The 21,372-nt window shown below is 41.6% G+C and overlaps 1 protein-coding gene across 3 annotated transcripts in view; it reads left to right on the top strand.

Annotated features, from left to right (window-relative positions):
* The window catches only part of PGAP1 (post-GPI attachment to proteins inositol deacylase 1), a 492,260-nt gene that overhangs the window by 424,473 nt on the left and 46,415 nt on the right, over positions 1-21,372 (top strand). For all 3 annotated transcript variants that reach the window (XM_063430206.1, XM_063430207.1, XM_063430208.1), the window contains one exon: positions 18,584-18,674. In XM_063430206.1, the coding sequence (XP_063286276.1) occupies positions 18,584-18,674 (91 nt within the window). The remainder of the gene's footprint in view (positions 1-18,583; positions 18,675-21,372) is intronic.

Raw genomic sequence — 21,372 nt, 5'->3', positions numbered from 1 at the left:
ATGGAGCATTTTGGCCTGACTTGTTTCTTTAAAGATAGTACCACTGTATTATACGCATCCACTCGGGCTAGAGTGATTGACCTGGTATAATTTCCCAATGGCTTAACATTAACAACGGCACAAGACTAGCCCTTTGGCGCCACTCTTTTACATTTTAAGTATAGAACCATTGGCTGCCACAATTAGGCAAAATGAGTTGATCTGCGGTATAAAAATTTCAACTGAACATCATAAAATTACATTATATTCTGATGATATTTTGCTTACCTTAGCAAACCCACTGGATTCTATACCGCATATCTTAAAACTGCTTTGTGAATTTGGTAAACTTTCAGGGTATAAGTTGAATGCAAACAAATTTCAAACACTCCTCTTTAACGTCCCTTCAGACTATGTAGACATTTTTTTTTTTTTTTTTTAAAGGAAAAATTTAAAGAGATATAACTGGAACTGTGATAGACAACTAATATAATACCTTGGTATTGTTACAAGATCAAATGTAAACAGTTTATTAGAAGAAAATTATCAATTAATACTCGCCCTATTTAAAGAAAACTTCCAGAAATGGAAGGGTTTGGACATGTCATGGATAGGAAGAATAAAACCAATTTCCGCTTATGTATTACAAAAACTGATGTATCTGTTGCGCTGAATACCCATTAGAGTACCCATTTATATACTTTCTCAATTTAAAAAAGCATGGAATTTATATAGAGAGGGAAAACATCTAGAATTGCATTCCTAGCATTAACTAGGAAAATTGAAAATCTTGGTATAAACTTTCCTGATAAATTAGAACTGCATGACATAAAAATGGTATAGCAATATAAGTGTTAACCCAAGCTGGAAAAAAATGGAAGAGGGATTAATATTTAAAAAATACCTTTATTTTACCCATAGCCAGACACTACCAATGGAGTTTTATAGGGACATGTTCCTTAAAACTCTACACTATGCTTATTACTCCCCTCACCGACTCCATCTCATGGCCAGAAGGAAGACTGTGACTTGTTTCAAATGTACACACACCAAGGTTGACCTGTATTACTGTCTGTGGGAGTGCGCTCTAAACCAATCTTTCTGGACCGAACTGAATTGTTACTTAGATAGGGGGGGCATGCGCTTACCCCTGAATTTTTGCTTTTGGGACCCTTACCAGGACTCCCGTTGCCTAACAAACAATTCCTCCTTATTGTAGCAGCGGTGCTACATAAACCGTCCTTCAGGTCTGGAACCAGCCGCACGCACCCACCTTGGAATTATTGCTAACCAAACTTGCTTTTGTATTTAAAATGGATTGGTTGGACACACTAACTTACAAAGAACTTCTCGTCAAAAAAATTCTCTTGACCTTGAGATCATATATACTCACCCTAGACCAGGGGTTCTCAACCTTGTCCTCAAGGACCACCAACCAGTCCAGGGTTTAGGGATTACCTGGGTGTGTCTAAGGTGTTTAGAAAAAGAAAAAAGAACACCTTAGAGTCTAAGGTGTTTTTTTCCCCTTTTTCTAAACACCTTAGACACACCCAGGTAATCCCCAAATCCTGGACTGGTAGGGAGTCCTGAGGACTTGGTTGAGAACCCCTGCCCTAGACGAATGTTTCAAGACCAAGGTGAAACCCACACGGCATGGTTCTCGGCTGAGGTGGTGGCGGGTCGAGATCCCCTGGCATTAATTCCTTGATGGGCTTATCTCAACATATTCTCGAACACTGGCTTACTACTGTGTTGTAGGGAAGAGGGCTAAGGCTCGGCAATTAGTGTACCATGTTCTGTTTCATTTAGTTTGGTCTTTCAACTCATGCTTTGATAATATTGAGCACTTGAACCGCACACCTCCTTTGGTGTACCTTCTCCTGCTCTTATCTGTTAAATGCAAACTATTGTATGTTTCATTGCCCTGAGCAACAACAGATCATAGTCCCTGATCCACACAAGTGGTATCTTGGGAGAATTGGCGGTGGCTGAACATGTTGGACACCCACATCTAAATGGCTACGATGTTTCTCTGATCTCCTACTGGTAATTGTCAAAGCTCAACCTCTTACTTATTAAAAATGACCTATTTGGTTTTGTAACTCTTATTTTGTTTTGTTTCTGTTCGAATAACAGAATAACTGATCGAATAACAGCTTAAAAGCAGTCTTGATTGTTGGAAAATGATAATGTCACTTGTGCCATATTCTTGTATCATGCATTCACAATAAAAATGGTTTGGGAAAACATACCTTTATTTAATCTAATATGACTTAGATTCGATAAATATTATGGTTATATTTCATCTAATATAATTGTTAAAAAATATATAATTGGGGCGGAGCCAGCCAGGCAACAGAGCGGTCGCATCTCGTGGAGCTCCTGCTCTAACTCGCCCTAACGAGGCTTTTATGGTAGAAACCGAGAGTCAAAGACACCCCAGATCTTGCCAACATCAGGCTGAAGCGATATGGGACGCAAAACAAAAAAAGCGAAAGCAGACAAAGGCTCCCAGGGGAGAGACATCGGCGACATGCTGCGGAACTCGCAGCAGGCCGCGTGGCCCAAAATGGCGCCGGCCGACGACTTAACCTCCTATTCCTCGGAGGACTTCACACCAGACCTCCTGGATGAACCACCTTATGGCTGCATACCAGACCGCAAAATGGCACCTCAGAAGACCGGGGACCCGGTCACTGCAGATCAAATTAAAAAGATGCTTGCAGATCTCCGTAAGGACCTGGCAACGGATATGGCTGGATATAAGGAGGCCATAGCAGGGGCCACAGCCAAAATCTCCCAGCTGGAGACCCACTCTACCACCCAAGACACCAGGCTCACAGAGGTGGAAAAGCAAGTAGCAAACTTGGCACGGCACCAACTAACCACAACAGACAGGCTGGACGCTATTGAAGATCAGAGGCGGCGGTACAATTTGAAGGTCAGGGGGATACCCGACTCGGTCGACACCGCTGACCTACCTCACTACGTGCGGCGCTTCATAGGAGGGTTGCTTCCACCTAAGCAGGCTAAATCCCTGAAGCTTGATGGCATGTTCCGGCTGCCTAAACCAGCCAGAGCACCGGCAACAGCGACGGCCGACCTCATCCTCAGATTCCAAGCACTATCCGACAAGGCCACACTCCTTACAGCCTTGCGAAACAAAACGCCCATCACATTCGAGGGCTCCTCAATTGCAGTCTTCCCAGACCTCACCAGGGGCACGCTTACCTGGAGGAAATCCTTACAACCTCTCCTGCAACACTTTCGTGCCAAAGATATCCCCTATAAATGGGGTACACCGCGAGTCAGCATGTTTTCACACAACGGGACTACCCTCAGAGCACAGGAATACAAGGAGCTGGAAACACACCTACAATCCGCAGGCATCTGGCAGACATCACCGCCGAGTAAACCGGGACTATCCCAGCTGAACCCAGCCACCATTCGGGACTTTACCCCGAGAGGGCACCGAGAAGCCCCACCAAATGGCTCCATCACCTGAGCAAGCAGAAGCGGAATCACCCATGGGGACTTTTTGCGTTACACCATTAATATCCTCCATGATTGCCACAGTTAGAAAATGTTTATGCTTCTCTCTCGTTAATATAAAAGGTGTGTACTATAGCGTTAATCCAAAAATCGAAAATGAGCTATCACCAAGAGTGTACCTCACTCACTCAGCAATACAGAATACAAAAGCAAACAAAAGCAAATAAGGCTATACAAGCGATATAAGCTAAAAGGGAGGGATAGCACATCAAAGAGAATACAACCTTAAAACGGGCTGGGATCTTTCCAGATCTAAAACATAAATACAGTAAAATATGGTGAAGTATGAATGGACAAGGGGGTGGGTGTCCAGGAGGTAGAGAACTTACAAAAGGTATAGGTTTTCTGCGCTTATCTCCCTTTCGGGTGTTTGTAGCCAATCAATGTGTAGAACAAACGATAGATTTTCCTCCAAAATGGTAAAATCCTCAGTATGGACAGAAAAGAGAGATATACATAGAGTAGTACTGTATAAAAATATCAAAATTTAATCACACTGATTGCACTTACATTCAGGTAATCAATCAGCAAGCATGTCTCCACTAACAAGTGGACCGAGATGTCAAATTGGATCAATGATGCAGATGATGAAACAACTGGTCGTACCATATGAAGTGCTAAAACAAATAAATACAATAATAAAATAATATAATGAAAATACTCAGTCCAACGCGTTTCGTCTTGTGTAGACTTCTTCAGGGATATGAGTACTGTTCCTAAACGTTCCTTTTTTATATCTGTGTATCCAGGTGCTTTCCATTGGGCTTCTCAAAAAAACCGCGAGGTCGGGCACTTCCGGGTTTCTTCATACGTTCTTCCTTATTGGTCCCTTTAGGCGAACGTCATACGTCCTTTAAGGCGTGTGTATACTTCCGCGTTCCAACAGTGGAACGCATATCGTCGCACTATTTATTGCGTTCCAGCCTTGGAACGCATGCAGCAAAAACCATATCCACAGGATCGAGACGACAGCGGATGGGGAAAAAACCACCCCCTGACAGCCCGAACCCATAGATAAAGTGTATACAGGAGCATATTCCACATAAGTAAAAAACAGAACATAATAGATAGATATATATGCGGATCTAAGAGAGACCCAAAGGTCTGGATAGGAAATATATGACCAATTGGTCATCCAATAGGACTATGTTATGAGAAATGCAAAAAAACTAATAAATAAACTAATAAAATAATAAAAACGTATATGAAAAATGTATATGCAAAAATGTATATAAAAAAACCCAATCTAAAAAAACTATCTCAAAAAATATTAAACCAATAGGGTGTCAAGTAAATCCGCCCATATGTACATGTAAACTGTAAGAACAGACCACAAATAAAAAATCAATCAAATTGCCACAAGGTAATAATACAAATAATATCTATAAGCTAACATATTATTGAGACAAGGGAGGAGGTACAGTTGTCATGAGTAGACTATATTATATGGAGGAAGCCAATCGTATTTTGGGAGATAATACAACATATAAGATCTTAAAACAAGACCCTACCAAGCCCTTTTTGGATGACCTTCGGTCCCTACTCCAAAAGGGGCTTGATAATAATATCATTTCTACAGAAGAATTCAAATACATCTTTAACCCCACATGCAAGATAGCGATTTTCTATTTCCTCCCGAAAATCCACAAAAGCCTGTCCTCCCCTCCTGGCCGTCCCATTATTAGTGGGATAAATTCATTATCCTGTAATCTTTCAGAATATGTTGATTTTTTTCTAAAACCATTTGTACCATCTTGCCCTTCCTTTATCAGAGACACAAAACATCTCTTACAGACTTTGGAGTCTTTTGTTTGGAAACCGTCCTATATTTTGGCCACAGTTGACGTAACTGCCCTATATTCTAATATCCCTCATCTTAAGGGTTTAGAGGTGATCAAAGATATACTTGTTCAACAGAACACTTTCGGTCCCCTACAGATCGAATTTTTATTGGCATGTATTCAATTTGTACTAACAAAAAACTTTTTTTGGTTTAATTCTACATTTTTCTTACAGCTATGTGGTGTCGCCATGGGGACGAGGTTCGCCCCCAGTTTTGCCAACCTGTATGTCTCCCATTGGGAGTCTCTATGCATACGGTTGGGTCCACAGCTGGGGGGGAGCCTTGTCCTATGGCGACGCTACATAGACGATGTACTTATTATTTGGGAAGGTGATACAAGCAGTTTGGAGATGTTCATTCAAAGCATTAACTCCAATCAGTATAACCTAAAATTCACCTCAAATATACACAAAGAGACTATTGACTTTCTGGACCTAACCTTGTATGTTGAAACAGGATCACTCAACACAAGAACCTTTTTTAAAAAAACTGATTGTAACACTGCCATCAAAAAAACTAGCCTACACCATCCCACTTTGCTAAATAATGTCCCAAAGGGACAAATAACAAGGATACGAAGAAATTGTTCCAATATTCAAACTTTTGATGAACAATCAAAAATAATAAAAAATAGATATTCTGAAAAAGGATACAATAGGGAACAAATGGAAAAGACAATCACACATATAAAAAGCAGGGATCGCTCAGAATTTCTGGTTGATAATAAATTAAAAAATACAAAAGGCAACACTCATACGGAATTTGCATTTATCACTAAATATAACATACATGCCAAGAAAATAGAAAAAATCCTTAAAAAACATTTGGCCATTTTAAAAAAGGATGAAATTTTGGGCAACGTTTTACCTGATCGACCCACAGTTATTTACAGAAAAGCTGATAATCTAAAAAATCAATTAGCCCCGAGCCTCTTACCCATACAGATTCCCAAGTCCAATAATAACAATTTTCTACTCTCTCAAAAAACTGCAGGATTCCACAAATGTGGCACTTGCTCCACATGCACCCATCAAAAGCGAAAGACTATAACATTTACAGGTACTTACACAAAGAAGATATATACCATCAAGAAGTTCATCCATTGCACATCCACATATGTAATATATTTATTACAATGTGGATGTGGTGCACAATACATAGGTAGAACCATCAGACCAATACATATCAGATTCCGAGAGCACTTCAATAATATTAGAACTAACAAAGTAGAACATAGTGTTCCGAGACATTGCAATACATGCACATTTTTTAATTGGTCCACTTTGATTGCAATTGGTATAGATTCTGTCGAAAAGCATTGGAGAGGAGGTAACAAAATGCATGAGTTAGCTAAAAAAGAGGCACAGTGGATATTCAATTTAAAAACACTAAGAAATGGGTTAAATCAAGATATCGACCTCACAGGTTTATTATAAGACCTCTGTTTTGGGTTATCCCCCTTTCTCTCCTTTCTCTCACTGGGTGGGTCCATTAGACCTTGGAGCAATACATTTGATATATTTACATTGACTGATACTAACTCAATTTTTCTTTTTTATAGAACATTTAAGAAGCCTATACTTAATACATTATATATACATATGTTAGCTTATAGATATTATTTGTATTATTACCTTGTGGCAATTTGATTGATTTTTTATTTGTGGTCTGTTCTTACAGTTTACATGTACATATGGGCGGATTTACTTGACACCCTATTGGTTTAATATTTTTTGAGATAGTTTTTTTAGATTGGGTTTTTTTATATACATTTTTGCATATACATTTTTCATATACGTTTTTATTATTTTATTAGTTTATTTATTAGTTTTTTTGCATTTCTCATAACATAGTCCTATTGGATGACCAATTGGTCATATATTTCCTATCCAGACCTTTGGGTCTCTCTTAGATCCGCATATATATCTATCTATTATGTTCTGTTTTTTACTTATGTGGAATATGCTCCTGTATACACTTTATCTATGGGTTCGGGCTGTCAGGGGGTGGTTTTTTCCCCATCCGCTGTCGTCTCGATCCTGTGGATATGGTTTTTGCTGCATGCGTTCCAAGGCTGGAACGCAATAAATAGTGCGACGATATGCGTTCCACTGTTGGAACGCGGAAGTATACACACGCCTTAAAGGACGTATGACGTTCGCCTAAAGGGACCAATAAGGAAGAACGTATGAAGAAACCCGGAAGTGCCCGACCTCGCGGTTTTTTTGAGAAGCCCAATGGAAAGCACCTGGATACACAGATATAAAAAAGGAACGTTTAGGAACAGTACTCATATCCCTGAAGAAGTCTACACAAGACGAAACGCGTTGGACTGAGTATTTTCATTATATTATTTTATTATTGTATTTATTTGTTTTAGCACTTCATATGGTACGACCAGTTGTTTCATCATCTGCATCATTGATCCAATTTGACATCTCGGTCCACTTGTTAGTGGAGACATGCTTGCTGATTGATTACCTGAATGTAAGTGCAATCAGTGTGATTAAATTTTGATATTTTTATACAGTACTACTCTATGTATATCTCTCTTTTCTGTCCATACTGAGGATTTTACCATTTTGGAGGAAAATCTATCGTTTGTTCTACACATTGATTGGCTACAAACACCCGAAAGGAGATAAGCGCAGAAAACCTATACCTTTTGTAAGTTCTCTACCTCCTGGACACCCACCCCCTTGTCCATTCATACTTCACCATATTTTACTGTATTTATGTTTTAGATCTGGAAAGATCCCGGCCCGTTTTAAGGTTGTATTCTCTTTGATGTGCTATCCCTCCCTTTTAGCTTATATCGCTTGTATAGCCTTGTTTGCTTTTGTAGTCTCTCGTTAATATGCCTTGATATTCTTATGTGTATAAGTTTTTTCTCTTCATTTCAATTTTTCTTTTCCTTTTTATCACGTATCCTGTAACACTTAACAAACCCTCATAGTCCTACAAGCAGCCAGTCACACTGTAACATGAGAAGGTAACGAGCACACACACTGAGAGGACACACGGATCCGTTCACTAGCGCCTTGCACACTGCACGGCCAAGTAAACTCTGCCGCTCATTTACTATTACTTCCCCCCCCCTCCTTCTAGAGACCCAACCTTAAAATGCCGAACACATAGCCTAGTGGAAGGAGGTACAAATCTATCCGTGATACCATCAGGCTGCCCTCCACTCTTATCACACCCACAAAGGGTACCACAACCGTTGTCACTTACTCTTGACTTGTTTAATGTATTTAAAATATAAAATGTGCTATGTCTTTATATGCCAACGAATGTTTACTAATGTTGATTGATACGCTAGCAATCGCTGTTGGGGCATTGCTCACCTACTTGTACCCTACATGCACAACTAAATAAAGAATTTAAAAATATATATATATAATTAAGTCCATGAGAATTAATTTTTTTTTTTTTTAAATTCTGTTCTCTAACCAATTACTTCTTTCTACACCACTGAAGGTACTTCAATTTTATACCTACGATATTGATATATCAAATTAGAAGAATTGCAACATCTATGACATAACACAAATGTAATTTATTGAATTAAAAACACAATTTGGATTACCAGACTGAAAACTATATATTTATGCTTGAATTAATCATCTAATTAATACTATTAAAATCGGGATTTTGAAAATGTTATCAACAAAGATTTCAAAAGCAAACTTATTTTTAGAACTAAACAGGTATTAAAGAATTGTATGCTATTAGAGAAACCCTAAACTATAATAAAATATAGTTTTTAATAAATAAAATAATACATTTATAATAAAATAATTGTTCTCACTGGAAAAATGGAGAGAGGCATTAAGTACAGTCAGGAAACACACTTGTAGTTTTTGTTTATACTGTGGGGATATTTATGGGATAATAATAGTAAACAGTTGAGAATTGCCCACTATTTCAATTCTCAGATCCCAAAGATCGTTATCGTGTAAGTGAAATGTATTCCATATAAATAAAATAACAATTTGTTATAAAAATAGATACAATTTATTGTGACAATTGAAATAATAATAAGTAACATGCGTGACAGTAATCAATGAATATTTAGTATAACATAGTATGCAATACAATATGGTAATGTAAAAACATCTTCCAATGGTTAAGACAAGATTTATGACTGTCATTTACAGAGAAACGAAAGTGAAACTTACACACAGACACAGCTTTGCAGCTTAAGGCCATAAACCTTTAGCTGACAGTTAAAATAACCCTTTTTGCTGGCTAGACCTCCTAAGTCATTAAGACCTATTCTCATGTGATTTTAAATAAAATAACATTTCAACCAGTTCATTAGTCATTTCCTGGAACCATCCAATAAGAGTAATCTACTATGTTCTATAAGCAGAATTTTAACTTGCCTAAACAGATATTTTATCTTATTTTAGAGCAAATCAATACACCTGGATAAATATCACTATATGCTAACATGTGATATGTCACATAAATACATACTTATTCTAATTCCATCTGCAGCATGGAATGGTTATAAATATATATTTCTTAGTTAACTAAGATTTCTAAATATCGAAATCTGATCGTGATTTATCCAGTCATATATCATGCTATTAGAATTGTTTTAATTAATTTAGATTAATTAAATGAAGCCAGTATAATTACCAGTTGAGTAGATATTTTCATCAGATTAGTAGGTAGCTAAGTGTCAAGGAATGTTTCATGGGTCTCTTTCTCTGCTTTTCTTTCTTAGCCTGCTTCCGACTGCCTTGCCCCCGACTGCTCACTCTCTTGCTTTCTCTGCATACCTTCTCTTCCCTTTGTCTTAACTTTTAAAGGAAAAATTCACTAGGTGATAGACCAATAGAAACACTGGAGGTGTGGTTACCTTCCAGATAACAATTTAAGTATTTGGTCTATAGAGGGCAGTCTCGTCCCACTAAACATACCTATCCAGGAAAGAGTTAACTTTTCCTGGTGGCTATTTTGACGTCATTTAGCTTATCTTTATGGTTGTCTATAACTTAAATTTTCTGTCAGTTCAAGAGTTTATTCGAATTTTCTTCAGACTATGTGTCTGGCAAATTCAGCTATAATTTCTAATATGACAGTTATAATACTAAATATGACCCTTAAATTACAATGGGACTCTTTTACATTATCGAAAGTAAAATTAAATTATTTAATCTTCTCTGTCACAAATGTCTGGGTTTAGAATTGATTATATTCCATTAGCATTTAGACAGTCTGTCCATCCCCCGTTCTCATTCCTTATCAACATGTTTGTATATACTAAGCATTCCTTAGCTTCTGGCAAAGTGGTTAGTTTTACCGAAAGGATAGAAATCTGGTGTCTTTTGTTAGCTTGAAATTAACAAAATGGAGTCTGCTCTGTTCAGAATGATTCAGGCAATATACACTTTAATTTCTATCATAGCACAAAATGTCTGCCGATATAATTACCCTGACAATACAAAACTTTTTTTTTTTTTTTTTTTTAATCCATCGTAGAGTAAGGAAATTGAAATATAATTATCCTGAGAACTGCTGGAGATGTTACATTATATCGTAGGTGGGAATGTGAGAGACTGGCTGAGATAAAAAGAAAGCTTTCAAATACTGCTTCAGTATGTTCTCAGAATATAATATCCGCTCAAACATTTCTATTCCATATTGATTTTTCAAATAGAAGACAAGGACTTAAAATATTACTAATTCATATTATTATGGCTACCTAATTAGTCATTGCTTGGAACTGGAAAACTCATGCATCACCCAGGTCAGACTTCGTAAACCAGATAAATTACCAGTGTCGAATGGAAGAAGGTTTCTTTAGGAAAGCAGGGAAAATCACAGAATATAAATATATATGGTCAGATTGGGGTAAAATTCGCAAATAACCATAAAGCAGTTCGAATGATTAACTTTACAAAAATAAATATATGGGGAATGGGGAAATAAAGTGTGGTATAAAGTGAGGTAAAGCCAAAGCGAAAGAAAGGATACTCTGACAGACCTATATATTTACAGACATAGAGATTTCTGAATACTCCTGTCACTCGTTACACATATATATATATATAAATATATATACTTAAATATATATATATATATATATATATATATATATATATATATATATATATATACTTATTGATACTAATCAGGACAGCCAAGATCTAAAACTACTTATAATAAATAAATATCATGTATCATGACCAGTAAGAATGTTTTTTTTTCTTAAACAACCTCAAGAAATAGGAAAAAAGATAGGGGGAAATGAAATGGGAGAAAAAATAAATACTCTCAATCTGTTTTAAACTGATTGATCGTGAAACTGAAAGCAGGGGAAAGGGAAGAGAAGAGAGGGGAGAGACAGGAACGGAAAAGAAAAAAAGACATTTATCGGACTGAATAATAGTTGTGGCAGAAGCAGCCACAAGAGACTGTTACTTAAAATGTTATGTTATTGGAACTACCTGTCACTGAATGTACCGTGTATTTTACCAGCATGTTAATGTAATCGGTTCCCGAACCAGAAATGCGTAGCCGGTTCGGGAACCGATTGAAAGTACCGAATGCAAGACCACCCTGCTGTGGCCGTGTGCCTCCCCTTAATAGAAAGAAACAAGGTTGCAAGTACCGTAATTGGGTTCGTGGGTGGCCGCCGTTCGCCTAATCTCCACGTGGCGGCGGCCATCTTAACTCCCGAACAGCGGTGTTTGGTCGTCGAGCGTCTGGAACAAAAATCGGACGCTCGACTACCCAGACACCGCTCAGACCTCCAGGACCACCAAAACGCACGATTCAAACTAGGGGATTCATCCGAACGAAAGATTAGAGCCGGATGGCTGAAATGTTCGGTATTTTTTGTTCAGTGAAATAGACCGACTACAGGGCCAGAATCCAAGGAGCTGTTTTCGGCTACAGAATCCCTGCAGTCGGTCAAATCTTTAAATGGCTTTAACTCCCGAACCCCTGGTCTGATCTGGGTGAATTTTGAATATGTTACTCACCCAGAACAGACCTACCAGAGGACCCCTCATTTGTCACCGTACCCCCTGTATTTAAGGGACATCCAGAAACTGGGGAAAACTCTGTTCCCACTAATGAGCTTAACTGTTAATCTAAGGGGAGGAGAGGGAGAGGAGGTGACTACGATGTGATTGGTTATTTTAAGTTACCTCCCTTGCATGGGAAAAAGACATAAAAGAAAATGTGTGAATAAAGCTGGCAGTTGACCTCCAAGCTATGTGTCGTCTAGTTCTTGGAGGGAAGGGATTGTAACTACGCTACCTGTTTATACCTGTCTTGGATTGCTGTTCCTGTCTACCAGCGGAGCTACCTTGGATCATACCTCTACTCCGCTACAATTGGTGGCAAGCGACGGGATCGTACTACGCAGCAAGAAGTGTTCAGCAGGAATTAAAAAGGACTGAATGGAAACGGATTATACCCTCTTGAAACGGGACACGCTAAAAGAGTTACTAGAAGCGAGAGGGAGGATAGCGAGCAACAAAACAAAGGCTATCCTTATCGCAGAGCTCATGGAAGGAGACAAAGTCGCAGCTGCTGCAGCACCTCCAAGGGAGGAGGAGGAAACTGAGTTTATCAGGGAATATAGGAGCAGGATGGCTATATTCTCACCAGCCATGGCAGAGCAGAGAGCAGACCAGGTGTACAACGATGTACAGGCATACCTTATGCTGCTAGCGACGCAGAGGAACCAACAAGCGGGAGATGGAAACGCAACGTCTGTCCCCACCCCGCCAGCGAAAGCTAAAATACCGTACCAGGTATTTAAAGCATTTATTGATACCGAGGGGGACATTGATGGCTATTTACAGGACTTTGAACGGTTGTGCCAGCTGCATGCCATTAGCACTGAAGACCAAGTACCATTGCTAGCGGGTAACCTATCAGGCCGCGCAGCAGATGCCTACCGAGCTATGCCGGCAGAGGATATCCGGGACTATCAGAAGGTAAAACAAACCTTGCTCGCACGGTATGCCATTACACCTGAAGCATACCGAACACAGTTCCGGAAACTACTCAAATCAGGAAAAGACTCGCATGCAGAATTTGCACACCGCCTACAACGGGCAGCTAACGGGTGGCTTGAGGCAGCCAAAGCCGTCACGGCCCAAGAGATCAAGCAGTTGATGGTGCTGGAACAATTCTATCAATGTTTGTCCACAGAACTACAGATCTGGGTAAGAGATCGTAAGCCCTGTACGCTGCAAGAGGCCGCTAAGCTAGCAGATGAGCATCAGGACTCCCGGCGGGAACAGCACTTATCCACTAGAGCGCAATCCACGCCAGCTGTTCCCCGACTTACCCCAGTAGATTCGCCCCGACCAGGGGGAACCTACCAGTCCCAACCTCCCCGGTGCAACAACAGGGCATCTATCCGGTGCCATGCCTGTAACCAGATGGGTCACATGCAACGAGACTGTCCCCGAAACCGGGCCAGGCCGGCCTGGACCCCTCAACGACCACCAACCACTCCTCGAGCCGCAGTACACTGCTATCAGGGCAGAGCATTGGCTCAACCTTTCACCTCTACCCAACTAGAGGAACCCTTGGGCACCCTCCATGAGGTAAACCCGGTACAGGCGGCATCGGACAACCGCCAAGGCCACCGACAAGTGGTCCATGTGGAGGGCAAGCGGATGGAGGGGTTAAGAGATTCTGGGGCCACCATCACTCTGGTACGGAACCATCTAGTGGCCCCGAACCATCTCACTGGGGACTGTATTGCAGTTCGAGTGGCAAGGGGAGCCATCTACAAAGTACCCACTGCTAAACTACATTTGGACTGGGGAGCGGGGGCAGGACAAATTGAAGTGGGGATGATGCAGGATCTGCCTGCCGATGTGATTTTGGGGAACGATTTGGGGGAGCTAACCTCCGCTTTTGTTACTCGACCTCCTCCACAGGAAGCTTACCCGGTCGTCACCCGTCAACAGGCTCGCACCACGGCACCCCACATCGACTCTGAGGCTCAGGTAAGCCCGAACCCCCCTGATCACACTGTGTTACCCTGGGCTGCCCCATTAGAATTTGGTAGCGAGGTCGCCCTGGACCCGTCCCTACAAGTTTACAAGGACCGGATAGATCAAAACCAGACTGGCAGAGAGGGGGAGAGATATGCTTGGGATAAGGGGTTATTATACCGGTATGCAGAAAAGGTAGTAGCCGGATCGATTCCCGTACCCATCAAACAGTTAATTGTGCCTCGAAAGTATAGACGAGAGTTAATGCGAATCGCCCATGACATTCCCCTGTCAGGATACCTAGGGATCAGCCGAACCAAACATCGGCTGCTGCAGAATTTCTTCTGGCCAGGGATATCCCAGGATATTAAGCAGTACTGTAATACCTGCGATACCTGTCAGAGAGTGGGAAAACGGGGGGACCGATACAAGGCCAAACTACACACCCTGCCCATAATCGAAGAACCCTTTAGCCGGGTAGCGGTAGACATTATCGGGCCGCTGAAACAAAAAAGCCCGTCTGGCAAGAAATACATATTGACCGTAGTAGACTATGCCACGAGATACCCCGAAGCAGTAGCCCTGACGAATGTACATGCTGGGACCATAGTAGACGCCCTCATGCGCATATTTACCCGTATGGGGATTCCCCGGGAGATCATTTCGGATCATTTCGGATCAGGGTACCCAATTCACGGCCGAGGTCACTCACCAGCTTTGGAAAGTATGCGGGGTCCGAGCTATCCTTAATTCCCCATACCACCCCCAGTCCAATGGCCTCTGCGAACGGTTTAATGGAACCCTAAAACAAATGATCCGCACGTTCGTAGCAACCCAGAAAAACTGGGAGCGGTTCTTACCCCATCTCCTGTTCGCCTACCGAGAGGTGCCCCAAGAGTCCACTGGGTTTTCCCCTTTCGAATTGTTGTTCGGAAGGAGAGTAAGGGGACCCCTAGATCTTATCAGAGAACACTGGGAGGGGGGAACGACCATTAACGGCACCCCTATCGTACCCTATGTGTTGGAGTTTCGGAACCGCTTGGAGGAATTGACCCGGGCTGTGCGCAACAACCTCCAGGCGGCCCAGACACGCCAGCGCCAATGGTATGATAGGGGAGCCAGGGACCGCAGCTTTCAGGTCGGCCAGAAGGTGCTAGTCCTACGACCCGTCCCTACTGACAAGCTGCAGGCTTCCTGGCGGGGCCCATTCAAGGTGGTAGAGCAGGTCTGCGATACCACCTATATAATTGGCACCTGCACCGGGACCGGGGACCGACGCATGTTCCATGTGAACATGCTGAAACCCTACCACGAGCGCACAGAGGAAGTATCCGCCATCAGTACCCCGTTAGCTACCCATCGAGTAGAAACCCTAGATCCGACCCCACTCCGTCAACCGCCCTACCGCATTCCCGAAGCAGTGAGGGGTAACATGTACAAGGAGCTGAAGGAAATGTTGCAGTTAGGGGTAATTGAGCATTCGGATTGCCCCTGGGCATCCCCAGTGGTACTCGTGCCGAAGCGGGATGGAACTACCCGCTTCTCCGTAGATTACCGGAGGCTCAATGATAAAACCGTATCCGATGCCTATCCCATGCCCCGGATAGACGAGCTATTAGACAAAATGGCCAGGGGCAAATACTTAACCACAATTGATCTTTGCAAGGGATATTGGCAAATTCCTCTAGCCGAGGACGCTATTCCCAAGTCGGCCTTCGTCACCCCATTTGGCCTGTACCAATTCAGGGTCATGCCATTTGGGATGAAGAACGCCCCGGCCACATTCCAGAGAATGGTGGACCGACTATTGGACGGGTTTCAGGAGTACGCTTGCGCCTATTTAGACGACATAGCCATCTTTAGTTATTCCTGGGCAGACCATCTAGACCATATCGGGGCAGTACTAGACCGCATCAGAGAAGCCGGACTGACCCTCAAACCCAGTAAATGTCATATAGGGATGGCAGAGGTCCAATACCTAGGACACCGAGTAGGCAGCGGCCACCAAAAACCCGAACCAGCCAAAATAGAGGCCGTAGCTAAATGGCCAACCCCCCGCACTAAAACCCAGGTACTAGCCTTTTTGGGGACCGCAGGGTATTACCGAAAGTTTGTACCTAACTACAGCGCCCTAGCCAAGCCCCTTACCGACTTAACCCGCAAGAACCTTCCTAAATTAGTAGTATGGGCCCCAGAGTGTGAACAGGCATTCCAACTCCTAAAAAATGCCCTTGTTAATGCCCCTGTGTTAGCTGCTCCCGATCCGACTAAACGCTTTCTCGTCCATACAGACGCTTCAATGTTCGGATTGGGAGCAGTACTGAGCCAGATCGGAGCCGAGGGCGGTGAACATCCGGTAGCTTACCTCAGCCGAAAACTTTTACCCAGAGAAGTAAGCTACGCCGCCATCGAAAAGGAGTGCCTTGCCGTGGTGTGGGCCCTCAAGAAACTGCAGCCCTATTTGTATGGGCAAACATTCTCACTGCTCACAGATCACAACCCGTTGGTCTGGCTGAACCGGGTGTCAGGAGACAATGCCAGGCTGCTGCGCTGGAGCTTAGCGCTGCAGCCATTTGATTTCAACATCCAATATCGCCCAGGGAAGCTCAATGGAAATGCTGACGGGTTATCCCGACAAACTGAACTAGACAAGTGATCTGTGAGTACTCCTCCAGACATCCCCAAGCCGATCCGTTGGGATCAGACTGTGTATGCTGGCTTGGTTCTGGGGGAGCATTGTGGCAGAAGCAGCCACAAGAGACTGTTACTTAAAATGTTATATGTTATTGGAACTACCTGTCACTGAATGTACCGTGTATTTTACCAGCATGTTAATGTAATCGGTTCCCGAACCAGAAATGCGTAGCCGGTTCGGGAACCGATTGAAAGTACCGAATGCAAGACCACCCTGCTGTGGCCGTGTGCCTCCCCTTAATAGAAAGAAACAAGGTTGCAAGTACCGTAATTGGGTTCGTGGGTGGCCGCCGTTCGCCTAATCTCCACGTGGCGGCGGCCATCTTAACTCCCGAACAGCGGTGTTTGGTCGTCGAGCGTCTGGAACTAAAATCGGACGCTCGACTACCCAGACACCGCTCAGACCTCCAGGACCACCAAAACGCACGATTCAAACTGCCGAACGGCCCGCCGTTCGGTAGGATGAATCCCCCAGACTAGGGGATTCATCCGAACGAAAGATTAGAGCCGGATGGCTGAAATGTTCGGTATTTTTTGTTCAGTGAAATAGACCGACTACAGGGCCAGAATCCATGGAGCTGTTTTCGGCTACCGAATCCCTGCAGTCGGTCAAATCTTTAAATGGCTTTAACTCCCGAACCCCTGGTCTGATCTGGGTGAATTTTGAATATGTTACTCACCCAGAACAGACCTACCAGGGGACCCCTCATTTGTCACCGTACCCCCTGTATTTAAGGGACATCCAGAAACTGGGGAAAACTCTGTTCCCACTAATGAGCTTAACTGTTAATCTAAGGGGAGGAGAGGGAGAGGAGGTGACTACGATGTGATTGGTTATTTTAAGTTACCTCCCTTGCATGGGAAAAAGACATAAAAGAAAATGTGTGAATAAAGCTGGCAGTTGACCTCCAAGCTATGTGTCATCTAGTTCTTGGAGGGAAGGGATTGTAACTACGCTACCTGTTTATACCTGTCTTGGATTGCTGTTCCTGTCTACCAGCGGAGCTACCTTGGATCATACCTCTACTCCGCTACAATAGTAATTAATTAATTATTAGATTTAAGTACAATATTTCTGTAAGGTTATTTGAATATAAAATCTTACAAGAAGCAACGTATATATGTTTGTGTAGAACTGTAAATGTTAAAATACTGCATGTTTATATGTAAAAAAAAGTTTTTATTCAAAAACAACAAAAAAAAATACTTTATTGACAATATATTAACTAAACCAATCTTGTGAGCAAAATAAATTAAAATAAAAATGAGTTAAGTAATTACTTTACCATAATTAAAATATAAGATTGAAAGGGTAATAAAGAATTACGTTGTCACCCTAATTATAGGATTAGTCTAGCTTTGTTTTTCTATTTGAAAGTTTGTGCTATTTGAAAGTGTAGCTGATCTCGATAGGTAAATTTTACTACAACTAATTCTGAGTATAATCCATTTTTACATTGGCCTATGCCACATAGTATTTTAAACAAAATATTTATGTTCTTGGATTATTTGTTAATTGTGTTGTGTATGTTTTCAGGCCACTCTTTAGAATTTGATTCTTCATTGGATGCAGCAGCAAAACCATATAAAGTTGATCCAATTGTAAATTTATGCAGATTTCTCTTAAGGTAATTGTTCTTACATTATGTTTTATGGCATGGTTATACACTGATAACTAATTTATGTCATCTTCTAGGTTTCATATCAGTCATGGCATTCTATCACACTCTAGTTGTATATTAAATATGCTTTAATGCTTCACTGATGGGCTATAGTTTTGCTCCAGTAAACTCAGTTGCTTGAAAAGTTATATCTACTTGAGGAAGCTTCCCAGAACACCTTGTTTCTAATGATCCAATATAATAACCCCACATGCAGATTCAACGCTCACATTCAGCACACTGGACCAATCGGTGTGTAAAAACATGTAGATCGCACAGCTACAACATTATTTGTCTTTTATTTATCCTGGGTACAGTTGCTCTAAATATCTCCCCAACAACTGCAAATTTAGCACATCTAATAAGTCACAGCAAGATGTTTGGTTTTGTAGACCCAGCAGATACATGATGTAGGCAAAATAGCACACAGCCATTTACTTCTCTCTTTCAGGGATTCTCTGTGAAGGACATGTGTGCTACAACTATACTGAGCCATAGTTAATGCATAATGTATTGTACATAAAACATAAGGTGTTATTAATACAAGCAGGGGTGCTGGAAATTGGTTCAGTTTGTATGCATTGAGGCAAAGTGGTATAGAACACCCTGTACAAAGACAGATTTTATGGTTCTTAGTCTACATTTTAAACACCTCAAAAGTCATTAAGGCCTTACATTTGAAGGATGTTGTAAGACATTTTTCTGTATAAAAAAGAGTAGCATGATTCCCAGCTTCAAAGAGTATTGTAAGCATTTGATTTCACCTATACCCGTCTCTAACTTGCATTAAAGGAGATGCTCATGTAACTTATGGGGGCACCTTCTGACACTCAATAGTTTGTACTGTTTGGCAATGATTTAACCCCTCAGTGGGCTCTCTAGCTAACCCTTCTCTATAGTGTAGCGAAGAGAGAAAAATATGCCAGGAGTAATTAACCAAACTATTGGGTTAAACCTTTTCCAAATGGTTTCTATTGAAATTTTCACTTTTTGTAAAATGAAAAAAAAGACATTCTTCACACATAAAGCATTTCCGCAAGCTGTGGTGCTTTAGGGGACAGTGTCCTCTTAGGTTGTTATGGGAGTATGCTATGAGTGTTCCTTTACAGTACAATACAGTTTATATGAAACAATACCTTCAAAAGTAGCCATCAAGAATGAAGGTGCCATAAAGGGACATTATAGTCACCAGAACAACTACAGCTTAATGCAGTTATTTTGGTTAGTATAGTCAGTTGCTGCAGGCTTTTTGCTGTAAACACTGGCTATTCACTGGCTGTGTTTACATTACAGCCTAGGGACACCTCCAGTGGCCATTTCTCAGATGGCTAGTAGAGGTGCTTCCTGGGGCAGTGCTGAACACTTTCCTATGTGAAAGCATTGTGATTGGCTCATATCATCACTTCTGATGTTAGCCAAGTAGGCAGATCAGGTGCAGAGCCAGCACCGGCACACTGGAATAAATGTAAGATTGTGCTCTACTTAGGGGGAAATGGGGGCTAGTAAGTGATTTTTACACTATAGGGTCAAGAATACATGTTTGTGTTCCTGACTCTCTAGTGTTCCTTTAACATTTATCTCCCGTTAGACTCCTCACTTCCCAGTAATAAGATAAATCGTGTTCCCCTCTTACTAAACTGGCAGTATACACCACTATAGTGTCTAAAATTATTTATGTTTGAAAGCTGAAACCTTTTTGTAATGTATGTTAACCTCTGTGTTTTAAAGATTAAAGAGACACTATCGACACCATTTTGTGTGAAAAGTGTGTCCTCTCTTGGGAAGTGTGTGATTGGATAGCCACGAAAAGTGTTGGCTGGGGAGGAAGGGGAGGACTTGCAAATACTTCAGACAAGATGAAGATGTATACACATACACTGCCACACACACTGATACACATGCAGATATACATACACACACACTGACACAGATACATAACTTGACACTCATGCAGATACAGACACAAAGATACACACACCGACACACATGCAAATACACACACTGATTGCTAATACATACACAGATACACACAATGACAACATACAGATACACTGACACATACAGATACACACACCCATTGACACGCATGCAGATACACATATACACACATACAAACACACACTAACTACATATAGATACACACAATGTCCACATACATACACACAGATACACAAGCTGACACAGATGCAGATACACAGATACAAACACTGACACACATGTAGATACACAGATGCACACACTGACACACAGATGCACATACTGACACATATACTAACAGACATACTGATACACACACACATACTGACTGACACACAGACACACTAATACACACATACACTGGGAGACACACTAACACACAGACACATACTGACAGACACACAATGATACACAAACACATATACTGACAAACATACTGACATACACACACTCAGACACACATGCAAAATCTACACTTTAATATCCACCCTTCAGATAATTACCTTTTGCTGCAGGGTGGCTTCCCTGAGGTCTAGAGTGCTAGCTGGGAGGTTGGGTCCGGCTCTCCCAACCTGGCCCCCTCTGCACTGCTTTCTCTGGGTTCTCCCTCCCGTGTGTCTCTGCGTTAGCTGGGAGGAAGTGACAGGCCTTCGCTTCCTCCCATACTGCTGGAAAAAAAGGAGCTTGG

Source organism: Pelobates fuscus, chromosome 8, assembly GCF_036172605.1.
Source record: "Pelobates fuscus isolate aPelFus1 chromosome 8, aPelFus1.pri, whole genome shotgun sequence".
Classification (NCBI taxonomy): Eukaryota; Metazoa; Chordata; class Amphibia; order Anura; family Pelobatidae; genus Pelobates; species Pelobates fuscus.
This window is presented reverse-complemented; position numbering and strand designations above follow the sequence as displayed.